General features: G+C 42.5%; 1 protein-coding gene across 1 annotated transcript in view; it reads right to left on the reverse strand.

The window, feature by feature from the left end:
* Window positions 1–6,830: 6,830 nt before the first annotated feature.
* The window catches only part of ANTXR1 (ANTXR cell adhesion molecule 1), a 138,116-nt gene continuing 126,556 nt past the window's right edge, over window positions 6,831–18,390 (reverse strand). Inside the window, exon 18 of the mRNA XM_072148878.1 lies at window positions 6,831–15,186. Coding sequence (XP_072004979.1) covers window positions 14,911–15,186 — 276 coding nt within the window. The 3' untranslated portion in view covers window positions 6,831–14,910. The remainder of the gene's footprint in view (window positions 15,187–18,390) is intronic.

An 18,390-nucleotide genomic window follows, 5' to 3' on the forward strand; every position in this document is an offset into this window, starting at 1 on the left:
GAGGTTTTTTCTTTCTCAGAATGGGGGGGGGGGGTGTGGGGGAGTAGGGGAGGGGGTGGAACAGCGTGGCTACAGGGGGAAGGGCAGTGTGCCTAATGGGAGGGGGATAATGTGCCTTATGGGTGGGGGGGGGGGAACAGTGTGCCTAATGGGGGGGGGGAACAGTGTGGCTATGGGGGTGGGGGGGTGGCGGGAGCAGTGTGTCTTATGGGTGGGGGGGACAGTGTGGCTATGTAAGAGGCAGCATTGTGGCTATGGGGGGAGGGGAACAGTGTGGCTATGTAGGGCGGACTGTATGACTACCTAGGGGGGGGGACAATGTGCGTTATAGAATGTGGGTTATGGGGTAAAGTGTGGCTACGTAGGGGTTGACAGTGTGGCTTTTGGAATGAGGCTTATGGGGGGACAGTGTGAATACATAGGGAGAGGCAGTGTGGCTAATGGAATGTGGCTTATAGGAGGACAGTGTGGCTACATAGGGGAGATAGTGTGGCTATGTAGGAGGTACAGTGTGGCTATGGGGGGCGGGACAGTGTGGTTACTGCAGGTTGGGGGGGGCTACAGTCTTGCTACTGAGGGGAGTCCCACTAAGGGCCCCACTAAGGCTCTGTCACCCAGGGGCCTACTTAAACCGGGAGCCGGCCCTGACCTTACTGGTCTCTGTATCCTAGGTACCCAGCTAGTAAATGGCACATTTGTATGTGCAATGGAAGGTCTCATGTGATGTTGATGACTTACTATAAGGATAGGTCCTATATGCCCAAATATTGGAAAACTCCTTTGACATCTCCGAATCTTTTAGTGCATTTTCCATTATGTCACTTCCATTCATCACCATTTAGTTTTGGCAGGACTTCCACATGTCATCTACCCTTCGTAGTCCAAACATTCCATGGATTCCTCTCTAGAACCACCTATACTTCTTCCCAGGCTGTCCCAGAACTTGTCACAGCTCAGTTACAATGTGTTCCGTCTGTGTGACGTTTGGCTCGGTCTTGTACATTACAGTGAAGTATGAGCCCTACATCCAAAAGTCACGCATGAATAGATGGTGCGGTGCCCGGCATAAATATACAGCAGTCTGTTCTGCTCGTTCCTTCACAGGAGGTTCATGATGTGACATAAACATGGGAACACAAAGAGAATTTTGTACAGTTGGCCGGCTTATCTGGTGTCTGGAAAAAAGATTTTCTGAATCTCAGTATGGCCGAGTAAGCAAATACTTATGTGAATATGATTCTGCAGAGAAAAAAATTGTAAATGATAAGGTTTGTAGGTAGCAGAATTATGGTTGATTATGGCAGAACCTTCTTCCCTCGATGGTAGCCCCTATAGGCGTATACGTTCCCAATCATAATGGATGTAGACGTAGGTATAACAGGACGATTAGAAATGCAGCGGTTGTGCACCCATTGGCCTACATTTTTAAAAACAAGTGCTAACTCCCTGTGTGCAATATTAATTAATACTAATTAATACTAATTCATCAATACTGGCGCTCAGTCTTCATGAATCTGGTGCCCCCTGCAATGCTCAAGAAGTGTGCACCAGTTTTCAGACAAAAAACTAGTGCAAACACTTCAATAAATGTGGACCATTGAGTTTCATATAAAACGTAAAACTACTATTAAGAGTACAGGCAGTCCCCGGGTTACGTACAGGATAGGGTCTGTATGTTTGTTCTTATGTTGAATTTGTATGTAAGTCGGAACTGTATATTTTATCATTGTAACCCCAAACAGAATTTTTTTTGGTCTCTGTGACAATTGGATTTTTAAAATGTTGGATTGTCATAAGAACCAGGAGTAACACTAAAGCTTCATTACAGACACCTGTGATAACTGTTACAGCTGATCATTGTAGCCTAGGGCTAAAGTACAATAAATTACCAATATCCAGAGGTCCGTTTGTAACTAGGGGTCGTATGTAAGTCGGGTGTTCTTAAGTAGGGGACCGCCTGTACTGTCAAAGTGGTCTCTCGGTTTTCACCCTTTAACCTTCATAAAAGGATCTTCAATTCACTGCAGAGGGTCGAATGAGACGCAATTAACCCTCCCGAGAAAGATAGGAGCGCAGTTCCCACGCGTGAAAAAAAAAGAAAGAATATACTGTCCATTCAAGTTGGCACTGAAAACACATACATTCCCTTAATGACCTTAGTGATCTTCCTCTGCCCCCTCCTCCTCGTCTTGTTTAGCTATGTCATATAGACTGGTCCCCACAGGGTCGGTTTAAGGTTTCAGAAGGCCCCATGGGTGACAGAGCCTCACTGGGCCCCTTTGCAGTGAACTCACATGGTGGCATTAAAAATTCAGAAACTAAAAAGCAGGGGCGTAAGGTGCAGACGGTGCGGTAGCAACTGGGCCCAAGATGCTTAGGGGGCCCATAAGGTCTCACTTTCCCATATCGGAAGACTAGTACTGTGAACCATACATTATAGTCGGGGGCCTGGCAAAGACTTTTCACTGGGGCCCATCAGCTTAAAGTTACGCCACTGTTAAAAAGGCCTCCTGTTCCCTAAAATATTCCATTGTGTATCATACCAAACACCCCCCCTTATGGTTATTTTATATACAGCCCCCTCATTGTTATTTTATATACAGCCCCCTCATGGTTATTTTATATACAGCCCCCTCGCACCCTATGGATTCATTGGATACAGCTCTCCTCACCTGCCGTATGCCCAGTGCTGGCGCCTGCCCTGGGTGCCCAAAATACTACACAATATTCCATACAATGTGGGATATATCTTGAGACATTTGGAAGGTATATTTGCGCCTTATGTATGAGCATGTCTTTTCTCTTATAATACTTGTTTAGTTTTAGGTCCAACTTTTGTCTTTTTTTAGAGAGTTTTTGTTGCAAATGTCCCAAATCCACATGGACACAAGCCATGTGAGGGGGTTATGTACAGTAGTGGAAACTACTGTAAATTTTGGATTTGAGGTCGTGGCTTGCGTTTTTAAGCACTCTAGTCACACCCCTGGCAGATGATGACATATGAGGCATCACAGAAGATTTTACATGTTACCATGCGTTTGGTTGGTTTGAATGCGTTTTTCTTCATAATTGAAGTGTAAGAAGCTGTGTTAACAGCAAAAGTGGCAGTGAAAAGTCACACAAATACAAAAAGTTGCAAAAAAGAAAGAAAAAACAAGCAGAAATAAACGTACATGAGATAAGATCAGCATCTATATCTCTCTTGATATGCCCTGTAATCAGTTGGCTTTGCAGCAGCTGCCTGGCTTTGGTTTCTAATGTTAAATCCACTATCCACCACCATCGGAAGGGGGCGCTAGATACCTAAATGCTAGATATTTTATAATGTCTGTAGAAAAAGACCCCTTACAGGGCACATAGAAAAGTAATGCTGAAAGTAATGTGTCTGCATATCCTTCTCTGGAGGCAACGGAGGCTTCTTGTAACACTACATTTCCTCTCCCGCAGCTACCGCAGAGGAAATGTCTTTTTCCGACAACCATCAAAATCCATCATGATAAACCAGGGACACTTACTCATAGATCCAGGCACTGTGACAGTGTCAATCTTATTTGTTATCCACGGCCTCCTTCTTTCTAAAATCAACTTTTAAAATTTTGCTAATGAGCCTGAAGGACTTCACAGGCTGTTACCCTTCTCCGCTGCTTGATGTAATCTTGTTTCAGCACAAGTAGTTTCAGCGCACACTGAGAGGAGGATATGCTCCTGCAAAGTGTATCAGCCTGAGAATCTACAGCACGGAACGGCTCTGGTAACTCCCCCAGAGCCCTTTTGCCACATTAGCATAATTTTATAAGTTGATTTTAGAAGGAAGGAGACCATGGATAACAGACAGTCTACATTTTTATTTTTATAGATTATAAATAGGATAACCAGATGATTGGTAAGAGGCCAACTAATGGGACCAATTACGATAACAGTACCCCCCCCATCAATCCAGAGAACGGGGATCCTGCTCTAACAGGGTGGAGCAGCAAGACAAGCATATATTCTGTCACTCCATTAAGTTTGTTTGGAAATGACAGAAATAGCTGAGCACAGCGCTCAGGTATCGCCGGCGCTGTCATAAATAGATGTCTATGTCTCATAGACATCGTCCTGCTGCTCCACCCATCAGCGATTGCCCCATTGCCGGGGATCCTGTTATCGTGATCAGTGGGGGTCTCAGCAGTCGATCCCTCATATCCAGCTGGTTATCCCCTATCCTAGGTGCCTAGGACACCAAAAATGCCTTGTCTCGGCCCTGCACAGTGCTGTAAAATCAGCTACATACACTACATACTAACCACACACAGAGGGCTCTCTAGGGCTGCTATATACCAATGATTTTGCATAGTAAACCCCCCTTTAATAAGCCCCCCCTTGATTTCCTCTCCAGACATGATAAGATGCTTTAGCTTCCCATGTAGTATTGCGAAAGGAAATCTAAAGACACAAATGTTTGTTTTCCAAAGAATATATAGACTTTTATCCAGGGCTTAAGCACATTTCCATGGCTGTAGGAGGCACAGAGGATTTTGGCTTTTCTCAAGATCTCTGCTGAATGAATTGCGAATGACTTCTGTTAAATGCTAAGTTACTAATGTCCAACTTTTATATGGAGTCTCAGTCGATGACAAGAAGCAGCTGTTCCTGGAGCCAGAGGAGAAGTAATATTGAGTAATTACATTATACGGGTGGATCCTGACTGATATAGAGCATTTCCTCTAATATAACCATCTCCAGAAATATACCGTAGGTCCTCACTTGTCTTATTATGATGTCCAAATAGTCATGATGTGTATTGTGTACACATATAGCAGTGGTAGGGAACCTTTTAGAGACCGATTTCCCAAACTACACCTACTACCCCGGCGCGTATCCGCGCAAACTCCACCTCTCGTCCTGGGCAGCGGCTGCTAAGATCTCGCGCTGTCTAGGAGTTGTGTTCGGAACTGCTGGGACTTGTGGTACCTCTGCATGCTACCTGGTTGTTCTGCACCATGAGGGGTTAATTCCCAGAAGCTGTCCAGCTCCTATCAGGTTCTGGAGGTGGAGTTCTGGCTGCATAAATTGCAGCTTCACTAGTCACCTGTGCCAGTGTATGAAATCCCTTCTCCACTCGCTCTCAGCATTAGGTGTGACTTGCTCTGTATCGTTGTGACCTCGTCTCGTTTTTTTACATTGACTCTTTGCCTACTGATTTTGCTATTGACGTACCCTCTCGTTGTGATTCCGGCTAGTTTACTATTCTTTTGTGTTTTATGTTTGTCAGTCTGTTTGTGTTTCCCTTCCCACACTTATCCAGTGTATTTTGAGTCTTCAAGTAGTCGCCCCACGGTTTAGCGTGGGGGGGCTATAGGAAGGGACAGAGGTTGGGGCAAGCTCAGGGCACACTATCCCCTGTCTTTTGTGTTACCCAACACTAACAGCAACTTATGCTTTCCTGAGGACACCAACACAGTTGAAAGAAAGAGGAGAAATTTGGACTATCATAGCAGCTTTTCTCCAGGGTCCTTCTGTAGAGCAGGATTTGTGGGGCCAACATGAGGACCATCAAAGATAATCCATCCCTGTCCACACCTCACTCTTCCTGCAATTCCGAGAAGCCAAGGAATTGAAAATAGGACTGAGAGCAGCAACTATTACGTAACTTGGGACTGAAGGAAAATTCTTTACTGGACTCTGTGCTGGGACAATGGCCTGGGTGCCCACAGAAGGAGCTCTAAGTGCTCTGTGCTGGGGAGATGGCCTGGGTGCCCACAGAAGGAGCTTCGGGAGCTCTGTGCTAGGGCAATGACGATGGCCTGGGTGCCCACAGAAGTAGCTCTGGAGCTGTGTGCTAGGGCAATGGCCTGGGTGCCCACAGAAGGAGCTCTGAGTGCTGTGTGCTTGGGCAATGGCCTGGGTGCCCACAGAAGGAGCTCTGGAGCTGTGTGCTAGGGCGATGGCCTGGGTGATCACAGAAGTAGTTCCAAAAGCTCTGTGATGGGTTGATGGCTTGGGTGCCCACAGAAGGAGCTCCAAGAGCTCTGTGCTGGGTTGATGGATTGGGTGCCCACAGAAGGAGCTCTGTGCTGGGGCGATGGCCTGGGTGCCCGCAGAAGGAGCTTTGAGATCTCTGTGCTGGGGAAATGACCTGGGTGCCCATAGAAGTAGCTCCGAGTGGTCTATGCTGTGACAATGCCCTGGGTGCCCACAGAAGGAGCTCTAAGTGCACAGAAGGAGATCTGAGTACACAAAAAGATTTTCAAGTGCCCCCACTGATACTCGTGCCATAGGTTCGCCACCACTGCCATATAGGATAATCCCTTTAGTGGACCCATAGTGGTCTTAGTGGTCTCTGTATACGATAATCACCTTAATGTAGTAGTACCATAAGGCATATTGCTCCTAATAATTTCCACATTGCAATCCCCTGCACATGGAGGTCCAAAAAACTCACCTACTCACCTAGCCTGGTTTTGTTGCAGCATGTCTAGTTTTGAGTTGTAGGCACAATGATGCCATCACATCACATCCATCTACACAAAGGTAGAGATGGCATTGGTCACTGGGTAAATGGTATAACAAGGAGCTCAAGACTCCCTGATCTCTGCCAAATTTTGAGGATTTACAGAGAGTCCCCAATAAGCCCCCGTGCAGGTGCACTGTTTGCCTTTCAGTTTATGGGGTCCTGGGGAGCATGCTATACAACCTATGCCTGACATTGCATATCTTTAAGGTAGAACATAATTTAAAATGTGACCTTAACACCCAAAAGATTAGAACATTTGGATATGTAAAAATAAATAAATCAGTAAACATATTTTTTTAAACATTTTTAATATAAAAAAAAAAATCCAAACAGAAACACAATAGATGAGATTTAAAATGTGACAACATAATGCAGCACAGAACTTCCAGAGAGTTCCAACTATGTCCAGGGGATTCATTCATCTCATATATCATCCGCAATTCCTGTGGAAAAAGCCAAACGTTTCTAAAGTCACAAAAAAATGACCGAGTAATTGAAAGCTCTCAAAGCTACAAAATACGGAATAAATCAACGCCCACAGCTCATTGTAACACATAGAAGCTACAGGGCCCCAGCTGACTATCGCGGACTTGTGATTTCCATTACTTCTGGCCTTGTTGGCACATAAATGGGAATAAGTACAAGACGCCATTGTTTCCGATGTGCAGGCTTGACTGGCGGAGTGTAATAAGGAGTTTTGCTTCACAAAATGACTGTAATTTACCAGGTTTGTAAATTAGAGGGAAACTCTGCTTTTGCACACATTTATAAAATTTACCTAATTTAAAATTTTCATGAACTCTTTGTTAGAATAATCTGTAACACTGTTTTATTGTCCGAAATTTAATATATGACATTCTGACGGTTTCCTGGCACCGTAGAGCAGTGCATTGTGGGAACACGACCGTACAGGGGGGCATATGTACAGCCTCAAGCTTGCGGCCGTACATACGTCTTCCATTGATGGCAATAGGCGCATGGAGTGATACGGTGCCATACACATGCGGCACCATACCGCTCCGTACAAGGGGAAAAAATAGGGCATGTCTTTTCCCGTGTGCACGAGCTGTATGCAGTGCATTTCTATAGAGAGGGGAGAGGTCCATTGCACCCGCCTGGATATACATTCTATGAATTCTGACATAATTTGTACCAAAAACTGTAAATCTGCTACGTTGTGTTGAGCAGGCCTCTTTCACACAAATATATTCTCGCCCTTGGGCGAGAGCATACCGCAGTGCGCTGGAGAGAGGAGGGGTGAGTGCTGCTCCATGGCGAGGCGTGGTGCCTAGCCGTACATACCAGAAGAAATAGGGCGTGCTCTATCTTTTTTCCCGTGGACCGTACAGTATGGTGACACACATGGGCGAACACCATAGGCAGACCAATATCTGGCTGGAAATTGTGCGGCTGGATATCGGTCCCCCAAAGGTTCATGTGAAAAGGTCTAATGGTTTACAATGGATCTTGCTGGTATCTGTCACCCATAAACTACAATAACCAAACATCTACAGCATACATTGTAGTGTGAAAATAGCAAGTGAATTCGATATTTGCAAAGTTACTAAAAGAGACTGTATATGGGGTTGGATCCAATGATACTGGGAGTGCAGACCGAATATATTATTTACTTAAGGAGACTGTCACCAGGTTTTTCCCCATTAATCTACTAATCCTCTCACGTATGGTATGAAATGTCCTTGCATGTCTGGATTTCCCTCTTTTATGTTAAATCTAACCCATTTACCTAAAAAAAAATCCTCCAAACTTATTTTAAAAAAACATTTTATTTGTCAATAAGTTTTCCCATTTTTTGTGCTAAAATTAGGGATGAGTTATGTTTAGATCCTGCAGGGGGAGTGTCATTTCAGACTGACCTATCTTCTAGCACTTCTAGGTTCTAAAGTACCTAGAAACATGCTGCTGTTGTCATATTAAAGATAAGAATCTCATCTTCTAGTTTGCATTAGGCTCTTGTTAGGATCTACAGAGCCAAGGATACAGGGAGTTAAATACATAGTTGGATATGTAAAAATTTTTGTCTTTTTTTACTGTCTATATCTTCAGTTCTGTATGTCCTCCTGCTCCATAAAATGCCTCCTGCAGATAGGATACTATGTACAATCTGATATGCTTTCATTGTTCTATAACATACGGTAGAGGTGCTATGGGCACTATAATAGATAGGACACTATGTACAATTTACTAAGCTCCTCCTGCTCTATAATATGCTGCCTGCTGCAGATGGGACCCTATGTCCAATCTACTAAGATCCTCCTTCTCTATAATATGTTGCTTAGAGTTTGTGCTGCATTTTCATGTTGACCTTTCATGGTGATTTCCTTGGGTGTCTGTGTTTTCTTTAAAGTGCACATGGTGTAAAATTTGAGTTTGACCAGTTGAATATTCTTACCTTTGTCAGAAAACTTCCAAATATAACAGAACACAGAAAAATCCTTGAATGTTGCTTGGCTAAATGCCTAGTCATGATATCATAGACTCCCGCTGTGCAAACCTGCATAGTTGGTATGAGGTTGGCTTTTCAGGGAGTAACCCATTGGTCTTGGATATCCTTTAAACAAGCAAAATCTAGAACCCGAAAGAAATGTTATCAATAATAAGTGACATGCAATACTAGTGGGTCACATCAATCAAGCCAGTAGGCAGGTACTAATATTTTGCCTAATACTGATGACCTTGGCTGTAGTAGTGTAAGTGACTTTCTATGCTTAAATGTATCAGAAGGTGCTGAAGGTTCAGAACTTGGATGTCATCTTCCTGACATCTCCTGCTGCAGACATTTACCTAGAAATAAAACTAATCTACCTACCTTCCACCTTGACAAAAGACGAGTCCATGAGCTGGTGAAGCCCATGAATTATGTGACCTACTGTATGGGGAGGAGGATCTGCTGTTCTCTCATATACTTGTACATACTCAAGTACTAGCTGACCTGAGTATAAGCCGAGGCCCCTAATATTTAGGGTGGGAAATGTAGCCACTACAATAACATTTCCAGCAGAGCCAACTTATTAATAAAATGTCCGGCACATCCGCCTCAATAATGAAATGTCTAGCACCCCCTTAAAAATATTAAACTCTGTACTTACCTCCGGATTCCTCTTATCCCTACAGCTCTTGCTTCTTCTTCTATAATGTCACACGGTGGTGGGTGTCATAGTTTGTGTGCGGGTAGAGGCACGTCTATGACTCTGCCCGCACAAACAGTGTGATGTGGCGCCGCCGTGTGACATCATAGAAGAAGAAACCGGAGCTGCAGGGAGAAGAGGAGCTGCGTGGAGCACCAGAGGTAAGTATAGACCGTCTCTAGGTTACATACAAGATCAGTTCTTTAGGTTTGTTCTTAAGTTGAATTTGTATGTAATTTGGAACAGGGATATTTTATAATTGTAGATCAAGACAATTTTTTTTTTCCCTGTGACAATTAGATTTTGAAAATTTTGTGCTGTCATTGGAACAAGGATTATCAATCAAGCTTCATTACAGATACCGTACAGCTGATCATTGCAGTCTGGGACTATAGTAACATCCAGAGACTTCACCTGAGTTCACAGTGGGCATAGAGAGCCCTCTGTAACTAGGGGTTGTCTGTAAGTCGGGTGTGCTTAAGTCAGGGACCGCTTGTACTAAGTTTTTTTTTTATATATTCGAGTATAAGCCAAATGGGACTTGTGCTGAAAAACTTGGCTTATACTCAAGTATATATGTTAAGTAAGATGGCAAAATGTAATCTAGGTAATTAACTGATTATTGCAAGACCCCTAAAAATCATAGAAAGCTAGATACTAACAAACCAAAGGCGAAAGAGACACCTTGTTCCCAGTCTATAGAAAGTATAAGTTTGTTGCCATTCTATAAAAAAAAAACCCATTCTATATCCATTAATTGAATTTGACATTAAAGTTTCACAAAAAATACATAATTATTACTTAAAATATCTGATGCCCATCTTTTTTGTCTTTATGGTGTGACTTGGCTACTCTTTGGTTTTGGACTTCACTTTGTTAGACAACAAACCTCTACCTGGTCAACCCAAGGTGGGATTGTCTCAGGCTACTGAGTTTATAACATAGATTGCAGGAGTCTGAGAAGCTGGTGGCCATATCACATAAAAAGGAAGACTAGGGCATGGAGGAACTACAGCGAATCCTTTAAAAGATTCTAACTTTGGATGATGCAAATATTGTGAAATTGTTGTTGTGAATTGGACTTCCTATTAAGGGGGTTTTCTCAGTAATCAAGTTAGGGCCTAACTTGCTGATCGGGGGTGGCAATCTCCATTTATCTCCAGGAGCGACGATGGGGTCCTAGAGATGTACCTCAGACCTTATCGGTGCCCCATTCTTCTGATCTGTGGGGCTCTCATCACTGAGACCCCCATCAATCAGCAAGTAAGGCCCTAACTTGATTGGTGGGAAAACTCCTTGAAGTACTGAACTAAACTTAGTGGGAAGACAACTTTAAGTAAAATTTTCACTTTTCCTTCTTTATTTTTAGTGTGCTTTTAAAAGTCTGCCACTCCAGAAAACGCAGAGTATCAACTTATGACTACAGAGTAGCCCTCCTAATCTCTAATTCTACGTGGTCCCGGCCAAAAAAGAAGCCACTAATGTCCTTTGTCCATCTTGGATAGTGGATGTCAGGAATCTACATTGATTATATTCAGAAAAAGAGGACAAAATCTTCTTCAGGATTTTATAAAGCAGATTTTGGTTTATAACCTCCATTCACTGGGGGTTTCTGCCTAGAATCCACTTGAAAATGGGTTACGTTGCTTTTACTTGAAGAGGGAAAATGCTGCTAGCAGAAATATTATGGGCAAATTTTGAGGCAAATTTTTCTTTTTCGAACTCCTTCTAGGACCAATCCTAAGAAATATCTTCTTCAGCACAAAACCTATACCAAACACAGAGGAATCTACTGATTGATATGGACTATATAGTTGAGATTCTGGGTGGTGGGGTTGGCACCTATACCTATGGGGTGTGATCCAATTTCTTGCTTGGATGGTAAGTATTTTTGAATGTGTATATGTCTAACTTAGCATATATGTATTATAATATTACCCAAAGCCGGAGTACCCATATTCCCATATTATATCGTGGACATGCTTGCAGGGATCCGAGATGGACGCTAATAAAATGAAATTAGAAACATATTCAGAACAATTTCTTTGGCATCATAAAATTATTCATTAACTGTGGCCAGGAAAGCCATGGTAATGTAACAGTTTATTGTGTATAGTCAGATGTTTGTCAGTACAAGGATAGTGAATAGGCTAACAAATTCCAGTAATAGGGAAACTTGTATGACAATATTCCATACGACAAGTCCTGCTTGGGCGCAAAAATATCTTACATCTGCTATTTTGACAGCTACGAAGGAATATCGGTTATAGGAGCACTGTATACTATCTACAACAGAGGCACACGTCCAAAAATAGGAGGGCTCAAAAAGTTGTAAATTGCATGCACAGAGTGACCCCGGCCAATGTTTTTTCATCATCCGCCCAAGGTGAACATCCATTACGTAATGAATTGGTGATGTCCATTCTTTACATTGTAATTAAGAAGGAAAGAGATTATGTGGTCAATATCTAGTGTCTACACTATGGGGCTCATCTACTTTCCCTGGTCCTGTCGCGATCCAGCAGTGCGTTCTCAGACGATTCACTAAGGTTGTGCGCCCGATGTCCACCAGGTGTTGCTGCTGCGTGAGGTCCGCCGAGGTCCACCGGAGTTCACCATCCTATTCCTGGTTCATGTAAGTGTGTGTCTAGCGACCCTTTTTTTAAAAAAATAGTGAGATTTTTCCAAATTCGTCGGCCACGCCCCCCGTTTTTCGTCACATGCAAGCTGGTTCCAAAAACCCTGGCCAATTCGGCGCAATGGTAAAATTCGGAAAACCCGGCGGAAAAACGTGATTCGGACCCTTAGTAAATGTGCCCCTATAACTTACTTTTTTGGGCACCAGCTAATATTGCAACCATTCTCTGATCACCATATATACACATTAAGAGTATAATATGAAGAATGATACCCAAAAGGTCCTACCCCATTGACTGTATGTTCCCTAGATATCACAAATTGTTGCCGTGGTCAGAAGCATTTATGCCAATTTAGTACCAACAGTGTGTTTCATAGGAGAACACCACATGTCCTCAGTCTGCAGTGGCTGATAACAGTGAATAATAGACTAGATTTACTGTGTTAAAGATTTAGCTGCCTCTTATAAAAGCAATGGATAAAACACATTTACCCTAAGAAGACAATAGCTACACTAGTGCTACTATCTGTAAGATAGCTAGTGGATAAATTCCCTACTGTATATGTTCTCTCTATGTTTCCATCTGTTTTTTGTTACATTTTCCTTTCAACTTACATTTTCCACTGTCACCAGTCCTCACGTTACATACCCGACAGTAAATATTTGTACAGCAGTATCAGTGTTACTCTTTTTTATGTTGCCAATTTACTCCACATATGCCATATAGTGCCCAAATAAGTTAAACACCAAAGGGTTTTCTTTGAACTGCCGACCTGTAACATCTGTGCCGGTTCAGACTTCAGTGCCATCCTCTTTCCATAAATTACAGCTAAGGATGCAATGATACATATCATTTTGTTTAGTTCTGTCCTTGCTAGTTTCAATAATGGCTTACCCCCTTCCTAGCTTCTTTAATTGATTTCCACCACACCAGTTTGTCTCTGGTTTACAAACAGTCAATCCACTATGATCAAGAGAGTCTTGCAATACTCACATTTCTGCCCTGTCTGGATGTCTGGGGAACTGATCCAACCATCTTATGGACCTATTCTCACATCTCATAAAAGGCTTGTTGACTAATTCCTCCTTACTTTAATCTTGACTTCTGTATTTTGGATTCTTTGACCCTTTGTCTGTTTTCTGACTATATGTTTGCCTATCAATTTTGTACTGCCTTTCCCCTTGTTTCAAAATCACATTTTGTCAAATTCTCTTTGGTTTGTATTGTCCTATCTCTGTCTCTGTGTTTGCACACTGGAATCGGAAGGGAATGTTGACCAGTTCTCACTTACCACTTGGTTGGGCAATTAGGTAGAGACAGCCATTCAAGCTGATCCCTAACCCTGTATAACATAGCCATTACAACCAATTATCAATGAACATGGACTTATGTGAATTGCGTGTTCCACAAAGGAAGCAGATGATACACAAGATAATGCCCCAAGCCCGGTGCCCCTTATACTACAATAAGCAATATCTTCTACATTACAGCTATTCAAAAAGACAATGCAAGTGTATACATGATTTTGGTTAATCCATGATCCCTCTATGGCAGAAGGTCCAGCAACGCATTGCGAAGCTCTAAAGTTCATAGATTCTGCTATAGCAGTTTTTTTCTCTTTTCATTGCAAAGGTCCAGCCTTCTGCTGATCTCATAAATTTCCATATGGATATAATCCCTTTCTCCGTTGGGAAATAATACTTTTTCATTTTATATTTCTTTAAAACATCAACAGAAGCCCAATCAGAAGATGACAATCTGTAAATCTTCCATATTGTTGAAGTATGTGCACACCTACAGAAGGCAGAGCCATTTCAATACCCTGAAAGAAGAACTTAAGAAGAGCTCTGGCTTCTTCAAAGTTCCTTGTGATCCACCATGAAACCAGAAAAAGTCTTCTGCAGTCTAGATAAAGTTTTGAAATTGTCCAGTAGGTGCTGTCATTCCTTGGTTCTTTGTATATGGAACATTGAATATATTACAATAGTGAACTCAATATATCAAATGACAGAAATGGCTTGATCTTGAGTGTGTCTTCAGAACTGTCCCATCAATCCATAGTGGTCAAGAGTTGATGTTTTCTTTGGCAATTAAATAATTCCATATTTCATTTTCTACTTGTTTGAAATCAACCTCACAATATTTAGCAAGGTTATACATCAACACATTTCTTAAGACAACACATAAAAACTTCCATTCTAGAAAGTTCCCCATCCAAAGATCACTAATATTCATAAAGGTGATGGAACGTTCTTACTCCTGTCAAAAAACACTTGTTGTCCAATGGATCCTAAGAAAAGATATTTCAAATTCTAGTCGAGCGACTTCTTTGCGATAAGAAGTGTATTGAAATTTTGATTTATTGTTTGGTGGTGGGTTTGGGACAATTCAGTTTCTGATGTTCTTACGTCAACCCAATACATCAATGGTTTTCATTTTTGACCAAATATAAGAAGTTGGCAAGATGTTCCAAGCATGGATAAATCCACAACTGGAAATGGTAAAAATCTAAGAGTGGTTAGATAAGTGGTTTTGGTCAAGGTGTTCCAATGAACATGACATCCATTCAAGGTGAAGAACATTTCAAAAACGCATCGCCAGCAGTACTGGAGATAGAAGGTTGCTTCTAAAGCGAAGGTCGAGGTGGAGGTCTGCTGGGTGGTGGAGCTCTGCATGGAGGGGAGGCCAAAGGTGGAGGAGGCAGACAGGTTGTTGGAGATGGAATTGGTGGAGGAGAAGGCGTAGGTTGAGGAGGTGGCGTTATTGGAGGAGGTGGGGTGTAAATTGGACTATGGGGTGGTGTGTAGATAGGACTAGATGGTGGCGAATGATGAAAAGCATTATTTAATGGGTATCTCGGTGGCATTGATTTCTTTTCTCTTGTGAAATTGATGCATCGTCCCTGAAATATAAAAAAAGTTGAGAGAAATCAACACACTTTTTGTTTTAACTGGCCAGCACAACAAGCTAAGCCTGTACTATGACATAACATTGTAACATCAGGTAATGCAATTTATCAAGCCGTAAAATTTATCAATACAGTGCAAAGCATTGAAAGGGTTAGGCTCCTCAGCTAGCCGGACTTGCCTTTCACTAACTTTCCAAAAATGACAGAACTGCCTCAAACACTTAAACCAGCTGCTGGAACCGAGAGGATAAGTAGAGCCCAAATAAATTGCACTGAGATTTGAAAATATGTGAATTATATGGCAGATTCCTTGGCCGCTCTTGGGGTGGAAATCTGTCAGCTGAGGGTCATGTAAGGATATTAACTCACTATAGCAAGTTCTAAAACACGTAGACTAGTGTGCGCTCACATTTATCTGGTTCTAGAATGGTTTTTGTAATGGAATGTGACTGGGAACTCTATGGATTCAATTTCTCTTCCACTTCAGCACAACACGACTCTGTAAGTGATGGGCATGGTCTCCAAATGTGTTCCTCATGGAGAAGGTGTTAAACAATTCCTCTGGGTTTGGAAGAGCAGGTCTGGAAAATATTATGTAAGTGATGCTTGTAGGAATGGATTAATGTACCGTCGAATAACCACAGTTGTCTACACATCATTCTGTCGAGTTTGAGGCTGTATTTATATGCAACATAGAGAAAGGACAAAGGAAAATGTAGAATTTTGTGATCTGTTACGGCTGAAGTACCACAAAGGGACTTTTTTTTTGTAATACCAACTCAGGCTTAAATCTGTGCTTAATTGGGCTGGATTCCTTCAAATTCAACCAGCATCTTCAGTACATATTGGGGCAGATTTACTTACCTGGTCCATTTGCGATCCAGCGGCGCGTTCTCTGCGGTGGATTCGGGTCCGGCCGGGTTTCACTAAGGCAGTTCCTCCGACATCCACCAGGTGGCACTGCTGCGCTGAAGTCCGCCGAGGCACGCCGGAATGCACTGAAATTCACCGGCCTATTCTTGGTTAAGGTAAGCGCGAGTCCCGCAACACTTTTTTTTTTTCTTAAATGCAGCGGATTTTTCCGAATCCGTCGGGTTTTCGTTTGGCCACGCCCCCCGATTTCCGTTGCGTGCATGCCAGCGCCAATGCGCCACAATCCGATCGGGTGCGCCAAAATCCCGGGACAATAGAGGTAAAATCGGCGCAAATCGAAAATATTCGGGTAACACGTCGGGAAACCGCGAATCGGGCCCTTAGTAAATGACCCCCATTCTTCGTTTTCGACTAAGACATCCTAGCGTTTGGATGATACAAAAGTATCTCAACATATCCAAAAAAAACCCAAGATGGTTGGAAATACATTATAAATACATGTTTGAAGGTTTTTTTTAAAAATTAAATTAACTTCTATAAGAATATTTGAATGATTATTGAAATTAATGCCATATCCTCAAAGGGAACCTGTCATCAGATTTTACCTCATTAAACTACTATCCCCCTCTGGTAGGGTATGATATGTCCTGTCTAGAATTTCCTCTTTTATGTGAAATCTCACCTGTTTACCTATATAAAAAAAAATATCCTACAAAACCATATGCAAATGAGCAGAGAAAAGTCACTTTTTGCCTAAGATGGATCACTTTAAAAAGCTGGAGGGGTCTCTAAATGTGAGGCCACCCTAAACAGGTGGATTTTCCAGGATGCTAGGAAGAAAGTTTTGTACCCTACCTGGTGAGAAGGTCCCTTTAAATGCATTTCTACAGCTGAAACCTCTAGTAGTGGGAGCTAATAAATGTCATCACATGGCACGTAGTATAAATACAATATAGTAAGCTACTAATTCAGACCTCGTTTGCCATAGATCTTACAGGACTTCTCTATTGTGTCAAAACGTGGACATTCACTTTAACGATTTTTTTTTTTTGGAAGGAGGGAAGATGTCCTTTGGAGGACCTACAAGAAAGTTGATTTCATACAAAAATGTGCCTTTGGAGTGAATTATAAAAAAAAGTTCTGCATTTTTGACTTTTCACTGGAACACATAAAACTGTAATATAAAGCCATGAAGTAGAATGCTAAACCTGAAATTTACCAATAACCTGTGTTCTCTTTTCTCTAACTCATTGCTTATATGAGAGCAAATGGGTCATCGCTTTTAATGCCCTAAGAAATATGGCTCATCTCAGCATCTCTGCCAGTAATGCCAGGCACTTGTGTTATTTCCAGGAACTTAGCGATGACCACAGTAAACTGCACTCTTCCACCCAAGAAAATGTTATTTAATAGTCGGTAGAACAGAGTTTGGCAGGTGTGTGCCAGTCCTCCTCACTGGACCTTTCTGCAGCTGCTCATAAAGTAGAACTATTTTCCCCTAAAATGTGAACCCATGGACATTTACACATTACACACATCTGCTCCTCTCTGTTTAACTCTTTATCGGTCTTTGAATGGTGAAACTGGTAAACGCATTAAACTGTGTTGTATCCTTAAATAAAGCTCAATGTTGCCATCTACAATCTGACTACATCTATTCCGTTGAGCACCGGACACCTCCATCGATCCATTTGAGGGTACATCCATATACTTACATTTACATGGATATCATTTGGCTGACTTCTGCTCCATCCATATGTTATCTTGGCTTGTGTGGGGAGTTATGAAACCTTTAGAAGTGGGACTAGGCCGTTTTATACCAAGGCCATGATATACCCCCATCAGTAACAGTGTGATATACACAAGAATTACTTACATTTTCTACATTTTATTCCGGATTCAGCTCTGATAAGTTAAGTGAGACCTAACTGACTCCACACACATAACATTCACTCTGCCGTTGTGGGGACATATATGTGGCCCTAAGTTTGACACGTGTAGCACCATATGGCACCGCACACAATGAAAGATAGAACATGTTCTATCTTTCCTCGTCCATACGGCCGCGCACCATGCATTCCTATGGAGAGGGGAGAGCAGAGCTCACACCTCCTACTCTCCAGCGCTCCACCTGTATGCTCCTCCGGCTACAGCCAGGCAAGCATATGTCTGTGTAAAATAAGCAGGGGAGCTGCTGGGGCAAAATTAAGAGGGGGAATAGCTGGGGGGGGGCACAATAAGAAAGGGGGCTGCTGAGAGCTGGGGCAAAATAAGAAGAGGAAGCTGCCTGGGTGGAGAACGTGGGGAAGGAGGGGCAGGCAGGGG

Source organism: Engystomops pustulosus, chromosome 4 (genome assembly GCF_040894005.1).
Source record: "Engystomops pustulosus chromosome 4, aEngPut4.maternal, whole genome shotgun sequence".
Classification (NCBI taxonomy): Eukaryota; Metazoa; Chordata; class Amphibia; order Anura; family Leptodactylidae; genus Engystomops; species Engystomops pustulosus.